The sequence below is a fragment of the Xyrauchen texanus genome, chromosome 49 (genome assembly GCF_025860055.1).
Source record: "Xyrauchen texanus isolate HMW12.3.18 chromosome 49, RBS_HiC_50CHRs, whole genome shotgun sequence".
NCBI classification, from domain to species: domain Eukaryota; kingdom Metazoa; phylum Chordata; class Actinopteri; order Cypriniformes; family Catostomidae; genus Xyrauchen; species Xyrauchen texanus.
This window is the reverse complement of record NC_068324.1, coordinates 6,920,299-6,935,686: the sequence shown is the minus strand read 5'-3', so window position 1 is coordinate 6,935,686 and position 15,388 is coordinate 6,920,299. Positions and strand designations below refer to the sequence as shown.

At 38.7% G+C, this 15,388-nt stretch overlaps 1 protein-coding gene across 3 annotated transcripts; it reads right to left on the bottom strand.

Annotated features, from left to right (window-relative positions):
- Positions 1 to 1,741: 1,741 nt before the first annotated feature.
- LOC127640406 (aminopeptidase N-like) lies at positions 1,742 to 15,099 on the bottom strand. 3 transcript variants are annotated; one of them, XM_052122938.1, is made up of 21 exons: positions 14,925 to 15,099; positions 14,351 to 14,858; positions 13,780 to 13,922; positions 13,393 to 13,526; positions 13,106 to 13,232; positions 9,836 to 9,990; positions 9,619 to 9,732; positions 8,037 to 8,180; positions 7,866 to 7,931; positions 7,699 to 7,764; positions 7,329 to 7,501; positions 7,159 to 7,235; positions 6,733 to 6,866; positions 6,552 to 6,607; positions 6,070 to 6,217; positions 4,206 to 4,297; positions 3,944 to 4,054; positions 3,609 to 3,776; positions 3,340 to 3,480; positions 2,967 to 3,048; positions 1,742 to 2,083 (listed from the first exon to the last, which is right to left on the bottom strand). In XM_052122938.1, the coding sequence occupies exons 1-21, from the start codon at positions 15,091 to 15,093 to the stop codon at positions 1,931 to 1,933; spliced, it is 2,961 nt and encodes a 986-aa protein (XP_051978898.1). In that variant the 5' UTR covers positions 15,094 to 15,099; the 3' UTR covers positions 1,742 to 1,930. The 3 variants fall into 3 exon arrangements, with proteins under 3 accessions (XP_051978898.1, XP_051978899.1, XP_051978897.1); XM_052122939.1 differs by having other exon boundaries at positions 6,733 to 6,846; positions 7,136 to 7,235; positions 14,351 to 15,099; XM_052122937.1 differs by having other exon boundaries at positions 14,351 to 15,099.
- Between the last annotated feature and the right edge of the window lie 289 nt (positions 15,100 to 15,388).

The following is a 15,388-nucleotide window of genomic DNA, read 5'->3' as shown; positions in this document are numbered from 1 at the left end:
ATTGCCAAGGGGGAAAAAATACAGTTCATCAAACATAGCTTGAAAAGATTTCAATTAAAATCAAACCATTGTTTTGCCAAAGAAACACAGTCATAACATTTTCTGAATGTATTATTTTCAAAACCCATGTGATAACTTGCCATGACCTGACATTTATGAAAAATTTATTGTCCTGAGAACTTTCAGTTATACAGTATATTGAACACGTTGCTAACGTACCCATTATAACATTGTCACGTCTCACTAGATTTGATCTTTTCTCAAAAGAACTCGCTTATAGCATCAGTGTGATCTGGATTAATTACATCGTCTTCATTTGTAGTATTTCCTCTTGGTACATCCTCGTCTCTGAATTATAATACCATGCAATGATCTCACCCATCATCACCATGGCATTGAATTCAGAAAATTGGGTTTCTCCTTTAATGTAAGTCACCAGCAGCCACAAAGAGTGGCTTACATAGGAACCTGTGTAAAAAAGAAATCTAATTTTTTCATTATTTTAAAATGAAACTTTTTAAATGGTACTGTTAGAGAGAAATACGAAATAAGAGAGAGAAAAAAATTTGAAGAGAGAAAAAAAAATTAGAAGAGAGAAAAGGACATTTTTAGGAAGAGAGAACATTTTTCAGACTTAGGCTCAGGAAGAAACTGAAACCATTATTGTTTTTTACACCTTGCAGTTCAGGGCTTCCGTAGAGAAAGACTAAAATAAGAACCAAAGCAGAAGAAAGAAACTGATGAGAATATTTAACAACAGTAGTTTATAAAACATGTTTGTGGAGGAACTGCTGCTCGAAATTGAAATATACACATGCAACAATTAATGAATTTGTTAATGTAGCAATTTTATTCACTGATAGAAGTGCAAGGACAAGAAGAATAGAAAATCTGACCATTGTACTGTAAGAAAAATCGAGCACAGTTCATATACAGAAGACTGGAATCTCAGGCTTGTGTTTTAATCTTTTATTCAGCTTTGTCCCACCTTCATAACCTTTCAGAGAATCTGGGTAGAACTTGTTCTCCATAAAAACTTCATATTTCATGTCGTGCAAAGAACTCTGAACTCAGATTGAAATAAGCTGAGATGGATAATGGTCACGTAGGCAAACCAATCACAATTTTACTTTCAACTTTGTGTGTGTGTGTGACATATTAGCAAGTTATAAGCAAGTTGACTATTACAAGTTGACAAAGAGAGTTTGAGCTCTACAAAGAGGGGCCTCTTCATAGAAATGAGCATTTAAAAGTGTTGATATGGTAAGCCATGCTTTTTTTAATACAAACAAACCATCTATATCAATACAGAGCAAATTACAATTTAACAAACAACCAAAAACTTATAAACAATATTAATTATACTAAATAATTAAACTATTTTTTTTACTACTATTAGTATTGACTGATTATTCATTATTTCATAAAATTATTTTAAAGGTGCCCTGAGTAACTCTTGTGCTTGTGTCATCTTGGACTTCCAATGGCACCTGTAGGCATTAGATGTATAGTAGAAGATTCCAGTCACAGATGCCATTGTAGATATTCACTATTCTATGTCAGCTATGATTAATTTAATACATAATAATACAAGCTGCAGTGTCCAATAATAGGGCAGTTACTGAGATGAAGCAAATAGTATTCAGCAGGTCATGTGATTCTAACATGGTTTCCCCATGAGGGGACCATCTCCATATAGATATTTTCCATCTGCTGGATCTCACTGCATCAAGCTTATATAATGTTTTCTCATGTGAGTGGTCATGGTTTATACATATGTTATAAAATGACAATTATTTTGGATACTGGGTGCACCTTTAATTTAATATATACACTGTCCTCCTATACAGACAAGAATATTTTTTTTCTTTAGCATCCTTTATACAGAACACACAAAAGACTGATGTCAATTGTAGAGAGTGCAATGTGTTTAAGCTGTTTCAGCCATAAGCCAGTCTTTAATTTCTGTCAGGTTTTCGGTCACCCATTTTATATTGGCTTTTGTCGTCTCGATGGCCTGTTCCAGAGCTGTTGCTCCCGGGCCAAATCCAATCTCTGCATTGTCACTCTTAAACTGCTGAAGCTTTACACAGATTAAGATATGTGGAAACAGAAATGAATTAGACATGTCATGTGTTAAAGTTTGATATAGTGTCCAAGTACTGAATTAATTGTGCTAACTATTTAGGAAAGGTGATCAATTAACCCATTTATCATGCTATTGCATTAAAGGGATAGTTCACCCAAAAACTAAAATTCTCTCATCATTTACTCACCCTCAAGCCATCCCAGATGTGTATGAATTTCTTTCTTCTGCAGAACACAAATTCATATTTATAGAAGAATGTTTCAGCTCTGTTGGTCATCACAATGCAAGTGAATGGCGACCACATCTCAGAAGCTCCAAAAATGAAATAAAGGCAGCATAAAAGGGATTCATAGAACTCCAATGGTTAAATCCATGTGTTAAGAAGTGATATGATAGTTCATGATAAGAAGTGATATGATAGTTCATGATGAGAAACAGATCAAAAGTCTTTTTTACCATCAATCTCCACCATTGACCAGACCCAACTAGTAGGTGGCTCAATGTCAAAGTGAATGTCAATTACACACCAGAATGTGGAAGTGAACGTTTACATTACAAGTAAAAAAGGACTTAAATATGTATGTGTTTCTCACCTAAACCTATTATTTAGTATCAGAAGACAAGAATTTAAACACTGGAGTCTTATGGGTTACTTGTATGCTGTCTTTATGTGCTTTTTGGAACTTCAGATTCCTGGTCACCATTCACTTGCATTGTGGGTACCAACAGAGCTGAGATAGTCTTCTAAAAATCTTTGTTTGTGTTTTGTAGAAGACAGAAAGACATACACATCTGGGATGGCATGGGGTGAGTAAATAATGGGTGAACTATCCCTTTAACTAAACATGATGAACAAATATGTTAATTCCATACAAACCTGCTCAAGTTCTGATTCTGTTGAAAATGATTTGGTTATGCCACTTATAAGGTTGGCAAAGTTAAAGGACCCAACACCATACCTATGGAGAGAAATCACTGATTTTACATGTGCATTTGACAGATGCTTTTATCCAAAGCATTTTACAGTGCAGTTAATGTGTACATTTGATCAGAATGAGCATTCCTTGGGAATCAAACACGTGACCTTTGCATTTCAAATGCCATGATCTACCAGTCAAGCTACAGGAAGAAGGTTCATCATGTTTATCATGTTTGTTGGTCATACTGTATTCCTTTACAGTTTACAGTTCATTAATTACCATGAAAAGTTCTGCAATACATATATATTGTATATGAATGTTTGTGCTCACTCTGTGAACATGTACTCCCAGTTCTTTCTGACAAATTCCCAAGCCAGTGTCTGACCATCTGGGTTGCTGGCAATATACACAATAACAGATGTAGCATCCTGTTTACGGATCTTTGATGCATCAAGCGTATATTCAAGGTACCTAGATTTATGAAAATGGAGGGGGAAACAACTTTTGTTAATTAATCTGTACAATGATCTTCCTAAAATACCTTAAAAAATGTTTAACAATTATATATGGTCTCACTGATTGAAAACTTTAATGCAAACCTTTCTAAAAGATTGCGATCTTTTGTACAAGACAGGGATGACATGAGTTTATCAGCTTCTATAGCAATGGTGGCATTCTTAAACATTTGCCAGCCAAAATCCCACTCATCAGAGCCACCTGCAGCAATAGCGCTGCAATACACTGTAGACCTCAAGTTGGGGTGAATCCTTTCAAACAGAGACATAAATAAGGTCAATGATAAACATTCATGGCTAGATTGAAAATCACTTTTGTCTAGTTTGGTTATTTAAAAGTTTGTTCCTTCTAAATTTAGATCACTTTAGGGCACTCTCCATATTTTGGTCATCCTGTAAAGAAAAGTGAGTAAACTTACGGGTTGTGGTTTGGTAGGTCCATCCACTGTCTGAACCAGCTTAAGGTAAGGTTTTGACAGCCATCTACACCAGTGCTGCATGCAACTCTAATAGCATTTACCTGATTGTATCTACATGAAATAATAATGTAAACATTGTAAAATATTTATGATTTTTTTACCCAATAAACATAATCATCCAACTGTTATTCTAATGAAACAAAATGCCGTCATGAAACTTTTATCATTGATTACATTCATAAATACAGTAAAGTTCACATACTGCTCTGTATGTCCAAAGGGTACATGTGACCAATCCTCTGTAATATTCTTGAAATATGCAAAAAGGGGGGTCACTTGCTTCTTGAGGTAGTTCTACAAATAAAATAAAATAAAATAATAATAATTATATACATATATATATTAAATGAATCCAAAACATGTATCATTGATTTTATATATATATATATATACACACTGGCAGCCAAAAGTTTGGAATAACGTACAGATTTTGATCTTATGGAAAGAAAATGGTACTTTTATTCAACAAAGTGAAATTCGACTGATCACAACGTATAAGCAGGACATTAATAATGTGAAATAATACTATTAAAATGTGAGAAAATGTCTTCTTAAACTACTTGAAAGAGTTCTCATCAAAAATCCTCCTGTCAGTTTGTCCAGATACTCAGGTGACATTTCCCCCCACACTTCCTGCAGCACTTGCCATAGATTTGTCTTATCGGGCACTTCTCACGCACCTTACAGTCTAGCTGATCCCACAAAAGCTCAATGGGGTTAAGATCCACAACACTCTTTTCCAATTACCTGTTGTTCAATGTGTTTCTTTTCCCACTCAAACCTTTTCTTTCTGTTTTTCTGTTCCAAAAGTGTGTTTTTCTTTGCAATTCTTCACATAAGGCCTTCCCATGAGTCTTCTCTTTACTGTTGTACATTAAACTGGTGTTGAGCGAGTAGAATTCAATGAAGCTGTCAGCTGAGGACATGTGAGGCATCTATTTCTCAAACTAGAGACTCTGATGTACTTATCCTCTTTTTTACTTGTACATCTGGCCTTCCACATCTCTTTCTGTCCTTGTTAAAGCCAGTTGCCCTTTGTCTTTGATAACTGTAGTGTACACCTTTGTATGAAATCTTCAGTTTTTGGCAGTTTCAAGCATTATACAGCCTTCATTCCTCATGAATTTATAGAGAAAGCTGTTTCTTTGTTGCCATTTCTGACCTAATATTGACCTTAAGACCTGTCAGTCTATTGCATATTGTGGCAACTCAAAAATAAACAAATACAATATTAAGTTTCATTTAACAAACCAAATAGCTTTCAACTGTATTTGATATAATGACAAGTTAATTTCTAGTACCAAATTTGCAATTTAGCATGATTACTCAAGGATAAGTTGTTGGAGTGATGACTGTTGGAAATAGGGTCTGTCTAGATTTGATCAAAAATTACTTTTTTCAAATAGTGATGGTGCTGTTTTTTATACCAGTAATGTCCTGACTATACTTTGTGATCAGTTGAATGCCATTTTGGTGAATTAAAGTACCAATTTCCTTTCAAAACAGCTAAAACTTTTCATTATTCCAAACTTTTGGCTGCCAGTGTACATACATGTATATATTTAAGAAATATAACATGAGCAAGAGTGTGATATGGCCCTACATCAGCACTGCTGTGATTCGGCCACAGGTAATCACAGCAGTGCTGATCCAGCAGCAAGATTGCAAGTGCACTTATATTGCTTATATACAACAGTTCAATGAACAAGTAAATTATTATTATTTTTTTTAAACTGAGTACGGTCATAAAAACGCATTTGTGATACACATATGCACTGCTCTTACACTTTAGTTTAGAATGGCACGAACACAAGCGGAGTGATACACACAGAGTGAAAAGCCTGAGTGCTAATGGTGTCAGACAATCAGTGCTAATGGAACGTCTCTCGTCCAATCAGATTCGAGGACCAGAACTAACTGTTGTATGTATATATATATATATATATATATATATATATATATATATATATATATATATATACACACACACACACACACACACAGTACATACATTTTACATTAATATGTACATTCAATATTTTAGTAAATCGTTGTTAAGAACGGACCTGTAAAAACCCATAGACATCAGTTTGTGTAAACATCAGGTAGAAATAATCCAGATTGTCAAGAGCAGACTGCCATGGCATATATTCTCTTTCTTGAAATAAATATTTTGTAGTGCTGAGTGCTAAAGTGACAGGAATCATCTTTGCCCTTGAAAAAGAACAACTATTTTTAGATTCAGTATGCAAATAATTTAATTTCAATAATCATGCATAAATAAATATGTATAATATTAGATCATATAATTTAAAACAATCTAAAACAATATATAATAATGTAATATAATATAATACAATATATATTTTGGTGAGTGGGACAGAAGCACGTTCTGGATTTAAAAAAATGGTACTTTATGCATTTCTTTAATTTAAATGATTGTGCTTGAATACATATTAGTTTAATATAAATATAATATAATATATATTTAGGAGAGTGGGATAAAGGCATGTTCTGTTTTAAAATATAGTATTTTACACATTTCTACCTTGCAAGGTTAAAAGCATCATCCACAATTTGAGCCCTGTTGATGACTGGGATGACCTATAGAAAGAAAGAAAGAAAGAAAGAAAGAAAGAAAGAAAAAGAAATAGATAAACATGGGCAATTTCATTCATCAGAACTGAGTTTCTGTGATTTCAGTAGCTTATATGTTTCTGTGTCTTTACCTTGTGGTTCTCAGTCAACTGATTCAGTAGATGCTCCCAGTTGTCAGTGTCATAATTCACTCTGAAATATCCTGTGATGTTCAGATTTACCAAAACCCACTCATTTCCAGTTGTCTTCATTTCATTGTGAAAAGCTGCGTATTGAAAGAATTACAACCCTTATATGTGCGTGCGTGTGTGTGTGTGTGTGTGTGTGTGTGTGTGTGTGTGTGTGTGTGTGTGTGTGTGTGTGTGTGTGTGTGTGTGTGTGTGTGTGTGTGTGTGTGTGTGTGTGTGTGTTTTGCAGGAAATTGCTAAATTTCACAATTGCTGTTTTTTGTTTTTTTCCACTCTTGAGTCTCTACAATGCCAAGATAAAAAGAAATACAAAATGTATTAGAAACTCTTAGGACAAAAATATCACATTTTGTGGGAATTCATTAATACCAGTTCTTTCCAGGAGCCAAAATCGTGACTGCTCCACTTCTGCCTTCATCCAGTTGATGGGCACAATCCATTCATAACTACAAGGATCAGAAAGAGGGAACACTAAAGTGAATTGACCACAACAACAAGAATATCTTCTCAGGTAGATCTGGAGAAGACACTGTGCTTACTTGAATGGAGATGGTCGCTCCACTATGGAGTCAGGATCCAGAAGGAAGTGCTTCTGGGAGACCTGGCCTGTCGTAGTGTTGACCATGACCACTGGGAAGCCCATTTGAAGAACCCAACGGTCCATTATTTCTTTGACACTTAAGGGAAGAACTGTTCCAGTCTTATCAACTGCCTAGTGGTGTAAAATTATAGTAATTATATTAAATGTGGTCACACTCATCCACTAGATGACAGCATTGACAAACATAAATGAGTAAGGCCTGAGTAGTGAGATTGAATTACTCTTTAATTAAATATTTAAATATTTGTTCAATCATTATTTGGACTTATTAAGAGAACAGAGTATGCTTTTATTTTTGTGCAACTCACAATTTGAAGGTGCTTCCACAGATCTTCACCTACTGTGTTTTGATAGGCAAACGTGTCTAGATATGTCTTTTAGAGGAGGGACATGGAAAATATAGAGCAAGAAAATGAGGAACAATACACAGAAATATCTGATGTGTTTTAACTAAACTGTAAATTAAATTACTCACATTTAGCCCTTGGACAAACACAGGTTCGGTGAGGAAGTCTGAGAGCATTCTCAGCACTGACGCCCCCTACAGATAAAAAAAGAGCATAACACTGAGTTTGTCAGCCATTTTAGAACCGAATTAGTCCATAAAATTTTTTACCAAAGTCAAAGTTATGAAAGGTATTTGCACCTTGCTATAGGACACTGCATCAAACTGCTCACTGATCTGCTCTGGCTTTGTAATATCTTCCTCTTTAGAAGACAGGGGATGAGAGGAAGCCAGAGCATCCACAGAAAAAGCACGGTGTACATCTTTGAGGATAATCAGATCTTTCTGAGAGAGTGAAAAGAGAAAGAAAAGAAGTAAAGAGAAAAGAAGAAATGCTATATGTCTATATGTGTGCACACAAAGCCTATGTGTAAAAAGGAAAAGAGGTCAGAATGAATATCAGAGATTTAATAATAAGTTAAATTCCTTAATAATATTAGGGCCTACAGGCTTTCAGTGTTTAGATTTTTGACACATTAATCAGGCTGACATATCACTAAAATTAATTTAGACATTTTATGAAATTTCACTTACAAAGTACCAATTTTCTGATGAATATGGCAATTCTCATGATTAAAAAAAAAAAAAAAAAAAGGTCTAAAATAATAATGTTATTTTATTTCAAAAATCTTTGTGATAAACTGTCAAATGAATATTGACTGTTGCAAGTTGCTTGCATACTCAAACTTGTACCACACTGGAAGGACAGTTACCAACAACAGTTTATCTAAAAAAGCAAAAAGAGCATTTTTATCCAAATTCGATATGTCCACGTGGCAACACAAGCAAACAAAATGAAAATATGAGGACATTTTAAGAGATTTTGTTTACAATTAAGTACACTTTTTTTTATTAATCTTACAAATCTCATGATTGAAAAACATAATGTCTAAAATAATAGAGCTGTGTCACAGTCGGTCTCCCTTGTGTTTCATAGGACACTTATTTTGAAGTGTTTCCACTGGACTACATTACCCATCATGCACTGCCATCTGCTTCTGATTGTTGTCACCTGTTTTCCATTTCATCATTAGCTTTTGTGTGTATAAATAACCCTTAGATTTTGTATTCCTTTGTCAGTTCTTGTTTGTTGTTGTTTTGAGTTTCTGTTTGTCATCGGTTTTTATTATAAGCCTGCAAATAGGTCCTCTGTCTCATCTCAGCAACAACTCATGACAAGCTGTTTGGGTTGTAATCCAAAAAACCCAGCAGAGAATTATCATTTTCGAGCCATTGGTTCTCAGAATTTTCCTGTGGGTTTTTATAATGGCGTTTCTGGATTTGAGTCAAATAAGGTCTGTGCGAAATATTGTTTTAAGATACTTGGATATTTTGTTCTACAAAAAAAAAGTTACACACATTCATGTCCCAAAAGTGAATTTTAAAGCCTAAGTTATTTTTTTATTTTTTTTTAAATACCATGTTGCCAACAAGTTGTTAAATTGCCTAAAAGAGTTTTCCATTTCATCAGTCATGTACAGTTTAGTCAAATGCTAGTAATATTTGTAGTTCTTATCTAGAAACATGTTAACAACATTTTTTAAAAACATGTTTTTAACAACCCATAGGAAATGTATATATTATTTTTTGTATATATATATATATATATAATTTTGTTTAACCCCAATTAAATAATACAAAATACAATTCTAAGCTGTAAGCTAATTTGGACCATTGCATGTAAACATTTGTTTGACAACTTTATTAGTCTGTGAAAACTCACCACATTCCAAGATGGTTCAGCAAAGTCTGCACCAAGATATGATACATAAGAGGCAAAACCTTCATTCAGCCAAACTTCATTCCACCACCTCAGAGTCACAAGGTTGCCAAACCACTGACCAAATAAGAGTATAAACAAGCCATTACACCATATGATAACATACAATAGGTAAGAATGTGAAAGATACTGATATATCAAGATTTAAAAAAATGACTACCATGTGTGCCAGTTCATGGGCTATAATGGTTGCTGTTTTCTCCTTGTTTGCATTGGAAGAGATGACTGAATCATACAGAAGGTTTGTCTCTCTGTATGTCACAAGCCCCCAGTTCTCCATTGCCCCAAAGTAAAAATCTGGCAGAGCAATCTGGTCTTCAAGATGGAGATTTAAAATTAAGCACCAATATCAAATGCATTTCTGGTTAAAAGAAATCTTGGAGTGGGTTGCACCACATTTTGAAGATCAATGAAACATCCCTGATCTGTTCCCTATCGAGAGGTCTCTCCTATTGCGTAAGTAGCTTACGCTATGGGAAAACGCGCGCCCCCGTCAAACGATGTCAAAGAATGCTCGGTCTCATGGCCTCGGCATCAGCTGTACTCCAGTTAGGATTGTTGCACATGCGTCCTCTCCAGCGCTGGCTCAAGAGCCGTGTCCCGACTCACGCGTGGCGCTCGGGCCACTTTTTGATCAGAGCGAATCACGGCTGTATAAAAGCCCTGACGCCCTGGAAAGCCGTCAACTGGTATCAAACCGGCGTGAGTCTGGGCGTAAATACGCGGAGAAAAATGATCACGACAGATGCCTCCAAAATAGGATGGGGGGCCCTTTACGAGGGCAGGCCTGTCTCCGGCTTTTGGTCAAACCGGAAAAGCGCCTACATATAAACTGTCTGGAAATGAAAGCGGTCACCTTGGCTCTCAGAGCCCTGCTTCCGTACCTGAAAAGCGAACACGTCCTGGTCGAGCGGACAACATGGCCGGTAGTTTCAGTATATAAATCGCCAGGGTGGACTCAGGTCGAGCTCCCTGCACTCTATGGCCAGGGAGCTCATCTTATGGTCACAGCACCACCTGCGCTCGCTGAGAGCAAGCGCATGTGCCAGGCGCCCTGAACCAGGGAGCGGACATGCTGTCCAGAGACAAGGTTCTCCCAGGAGAATGGTCTCTCCACCCCTGACGGTTCAGTGGTTATGGCAAACCTTTGGCGAGGCAGAGGTCGACCTCTTCAGCCTCCAGGGAAAATGCGCACTGCCCCTTTTCTTCTCAAAGAGCACGGACGCTTCGCCCCAAGTCTGGCCGAGCCGCCCCTTGTATGCTTTTCCCCGATCGCGATGCTACCTCAGGTCATCAGTCGGATCAGGGAAGTGAAATGTGCAGTGCTCCTGGTAGCCCCACTCTGGAAAAACCAGGCGTGGTTTCCAGAACTGATGCAGATGATGCAATCTGCCCCATGGCCGATTCTGTTGAGGCTAGACCTCCTCAGGCAGGCCAACGGGATGATTCTTCATCCCGCCCGATCTGTGGGCCCTCCATGCATGGCCCCTCAACGGGTTCCGAGAACCTCCCCAGTGGAGTTTTGAGAACCATCACTGAGGCGTGGCGCCCTCTACGAGCGCTTATATGCCCAAAAGTGGAAAGTGTTCAGTGACTGGTGTGATACCAAGAGCTTGAACCCCAAATCGTCGCGAGATACCAAGTGTACTCGCCTTTTTGCAAGAGCTGCTGGAGGCGGGCCGCACACCCTCCACGCTCAAAGTCTATGTGGCTGCCATAGCGGCGTCACACAATCCTGATAAAGGGCGTTCATTAGGGAAAAGCGACCTAATCATTATGTTTCCTAAGAGGCTAGGAGGATGAACCCTCCTGCGCCCCCTCGGTGCCGATCTGGGACCTGGCCCACGGTCCTGGACGCACTCAAGAGTGCCCGTTCGAACCTCTCCGAACCGTGCATCCTTAAGCAGCTCTCGCTCAAAACTGCGCTCTTGCTGGCTCGCCTCAGTCAAGAGAGTGGGCGACCTGCACGCGCTGTCATCAACGCTGCTTGCCTGGAATTTGGACCTAACGACTGCAGAGTTGTCCTTAGGCCAAAGCACGGGTATATTCCTAAAGTGCTCTCCACACCCTTCAGAGTACAGGTGATATCTCTGGCAGCGCTATCGTCCCCAGCAGGCCAGCGGCGCTAATTTACTCTGCCGGTCAGGGCGCTCAGAGTATATTTGGAGCGTTCTGCCCTGTTCAGACAGACGGAACAATTATTACGTATGCTTTGGCGGCCGCACTAAAGGTCTCGCAGTTTCAAAGCAAAGAATATCGGCTGGATAGTGGATGCTATAAGCTGGCTTATGAAGCCAATGGCCTTCAATGCCCCTTAGGCATCAGAGCTCACTCTACGAGGAGCATAGCCTCCTCGTGGGCGTGGTCGAGTGGGATACCCATTGAAGATATTTGTGCGGCGGCAGGCTGGGCCTCACCTTCGACATTTATCAGGTTTTATAACCTACAGGTCCCCTCATTGCATTCCAACATTCTATCAGCCTGACTATAGAATGGACTGGAGTATGTATATGCTGAGCATTATCTCCTCCCTTATAGGTCCATCTCTGACTGACTTAAAGGATTTTTTATGCATATCAGTACATAGAAAACTCAGTACATAAGATATGTGCTTGTGTTTGTACTATGAGCGCCCACCATGGACCACCTTGGAAGGCTCTATACTATCCCATTATGTAGCTCGCGCGTTGGCGGCTCGTGGAATAATCACTTTGCTTTAAGGCTCAGGCATCTGCCTCTGGCTTTATAGAGCGAAGTCAGCACGCACGGCGTTTTGCATGGTGTTCCCATAGCGTAAGCTACTTACGCTAATAGGAGAGACCTCTCGATAGGGAGCGACTCGGTTACTAACGTAACCTCGGTTCCCTGAGAGGAGGGAGCGAGTATTGCGTAAGCTGCCGTGCTAGTGCTTGGTCAGTTAAGCTTCAGTCGATTGAACCTAAAGAACTCTCATGGCCGGGCGCCTAATATATAGCCCTAAGCCACGCCCATCTTGGCGGGCTCTGAGCGCTTGGCAGCGCGCCATGGTCGCTGCGTTCAGAGTCGCCCCGTCATTGGTTCGAGCAAGTTGCTGCAGCACAGCCAATGACCGAGCTGCCTCGCTCATTGCTGTCTGCTGTGCAGCTGCAATGCGTTTTACATAAAGACTTCAATATTTCTCGAGAAACGGAGTTTTCCCATAGCGTAAGCTACTTACGCAATACTCGTTCCCTCCTCTCAGGGAACCGAGGTTACGTTAGTAACCGAGTCGTTTCTCAGCCTAACCAACATTGTACAGGTGAGTTTAATCTTAGGAATAAGGTTTTTTCTAACTTGTTAGCAGAACCACTAAATAATCAGTTTCTTCAAGTATATTTGGATCTAACAGAAATGAACAGCAGTTCCTTTCCAAAGATGAACCTTATGAGATGATTTAGACATTTAAACATACCTGATTTAGAGAGTGGATATGGTACATTATAATATTTTTCAAAGAACATGAGAATTGGTCCAGTTATCCTCAAGGCATAATCCCCATGGCCATCCTCAATGGCTTTCTTACGGGCCCATATCCGTATCTATTCAGAGTAAACATAATTAAGTAATTGCAAATATGCTTTAAGGTGCATTTTGTGGCCAATAAATGTGAGACTTTTATCTTGTAAAACAGTTGTACAGCACATCTGAAACTTGTATTGATCATTCCAGCTGTAAAAATGTGTTAAATATGAGCCATACCAAAGTCTGTTCCGCTGATATAACATTTGTGTAGTCACTGACAATCAGTGCTAATAGATAGGTGGACATTTTCTTTGTGGATTCAAATGTTGTCACCGTAACAGCTTGGCCCTCAAGAATGGTGTCCACTTTCTCTACATTGAAAAACACAAGGTTAGTTTAAATGCATAGATTCAGCTCAATCTCAATTAAATCTTTGTCATATATTGATTAAATTGCTTGCACATTTTTAAAACTACTGCTGTGTTGTAACTACCATCATACTGTGAAGCGCACATATTTGATTTTCAGTACAGACTACTACAGTAGACAAGTGATCCTGTTCTGGCCTTCATGGCTATCATTGACATTAGGATAGTTAACATTAAGTGTGTTAAGAGAACTGACCAGTTTCCATTCCATTGGACAGGGCGACGGTTCCCATGTCATGGACAAGAGTGATGTTGAAAACTGCTCTCATTGCAGGTTCATCGAAACATGGGAAAGTTTTGCGAGCATGTGTGGGATGCATCTGGCTGGTGGCAACTATCCTGGAGAAAATAACTCTAATTATATCACACTAAGATAAGGACAGTGTCCCCAACATTTACACCAAAGGTAGATAGAAAATATACAACAAGAGTAGGGTTTTTAGAATGCCATTTCAGTGAGCAATGAAATGTGTTAAAGCACATGATGATTTAATCATGCCTGACTAAGATATCCTTGTGTATGTTATGTAATGTCTAAAAACAGCTTTAGAGATCCAGTGAGTTATTATCCTCTTTAAATTGTACAAGAGTCAAACTGACATAAAGCTATTGAGAGATTCATCAAACAAACATGTGACCTGCTCATTGCAGTGGCCTTGATGCTCTTGTTAGCTTCATTTCCAATCTGCTGCCTGAGAGTTTATTATGTACCTGCCTCTTTAAATTGCAGATATGAGTTTGTTGCTTAAAAAAATTATTGGACTTACTTTTTTACTCCATTCTCATTGTATTCACTCCTGTAAAACCCCGCCAGGTCATCTGCAAGCTCCCCTACAAACTCTGTGTAAAGCGCATAAAAGTCCCCAGGTTTCAGTTTGCTCTTCAACTCTATGACAAGGTACTGAGTTGTCTCCTGCATCCAGGTTTTCTGTATTGTGGGCACCACTGTGGTACCAAGTCCCAACAGTCTTGCTTGATATCCATCTGTTGAGGTCAGGTTCAGCTTATTGGAGTGAATGAGGATGAGATCTGTCTCTTGCACACATTTGAAAACCACGCTGGACATCCCTGTGAAGTAGTAGACACCCAAATTAGGGTCCGGCTGGAGCCGTGGCCATAGGGTGACATTGTAAGATTCTGGAAGCAGGGTTTGAGGAAGCCGCCACTGATCCCAAGGCTCATTGGATGGAGCGGTTGTTGGAACCAAACCTGTGATTGTTCCTGATGTTGTTGGAACCAAACCTGTGATTGTTCCTGATGTTGTTGGAACCAAACCTGTGATTGTTCCTGATGTTGTTGGAACCAAACCTGTGATTGTTCCTGATGTTGTTGGAACCAAACCTGTTGCTGCTGTTGTTCTTGGGGTGGTCAGTTGAACCTCATTCTCATTGTTCTTGGCCTTCTCTTGGGAGTAGACCACCGAGAGGGCTATGATTGTGGCTACCGCTCCAGCAGCTAGCACAATCCCCACTATCCCGACAGTTTTACTGATGTAGAAACCTTTCCCCATGCTTGAAGTTTACCGTATGACAGGATGAGAGGAGTGGACATCTGCATGACTTTTTAAGGCATTCAAGGGAAAACTCCCCACCCACAAGAATGAATGGTTCATCCATTACCACAGCAACTCTTCAGTGTACAAGAGGGCATCTGGAACCTCTTTCAAAGGGTCAATGATATCTGTGACAGTAAATTCATGCAAACCATTATCTTAATGTGATAAGGCTCGATCAAAACAACAAAACACAATTCTGAATGTTGTTGGCCACTATTCTTGAACAATAGGCTTTAGTTACAACTTTATT

Bases quoted from the DNA above. Each gene is read 5' to 3' on its own strand.
- LOC127640406 (XM_052122939.1), bottom strand. From the start codon at position 15,093: ATGGGGAAAGGTTTCTACATCAGTAAAACTGTCGGGATAGTGGGGATT. The intron at 8,181-9,618 runs GTGAGTTTTCAC...TCACTCTCTCAG, and splicing joins CTGAACCATCTTGGAATGTG to AAAGATCTGATTATCCTCAA. The intron at 7,932-8,036 runs GTGCAAATACCT...TTTTATCTGTAG, and splicing joins ATGCAGTGTCCTATAGCAAG to GGGGCGTCAGTGCTGAGAAT.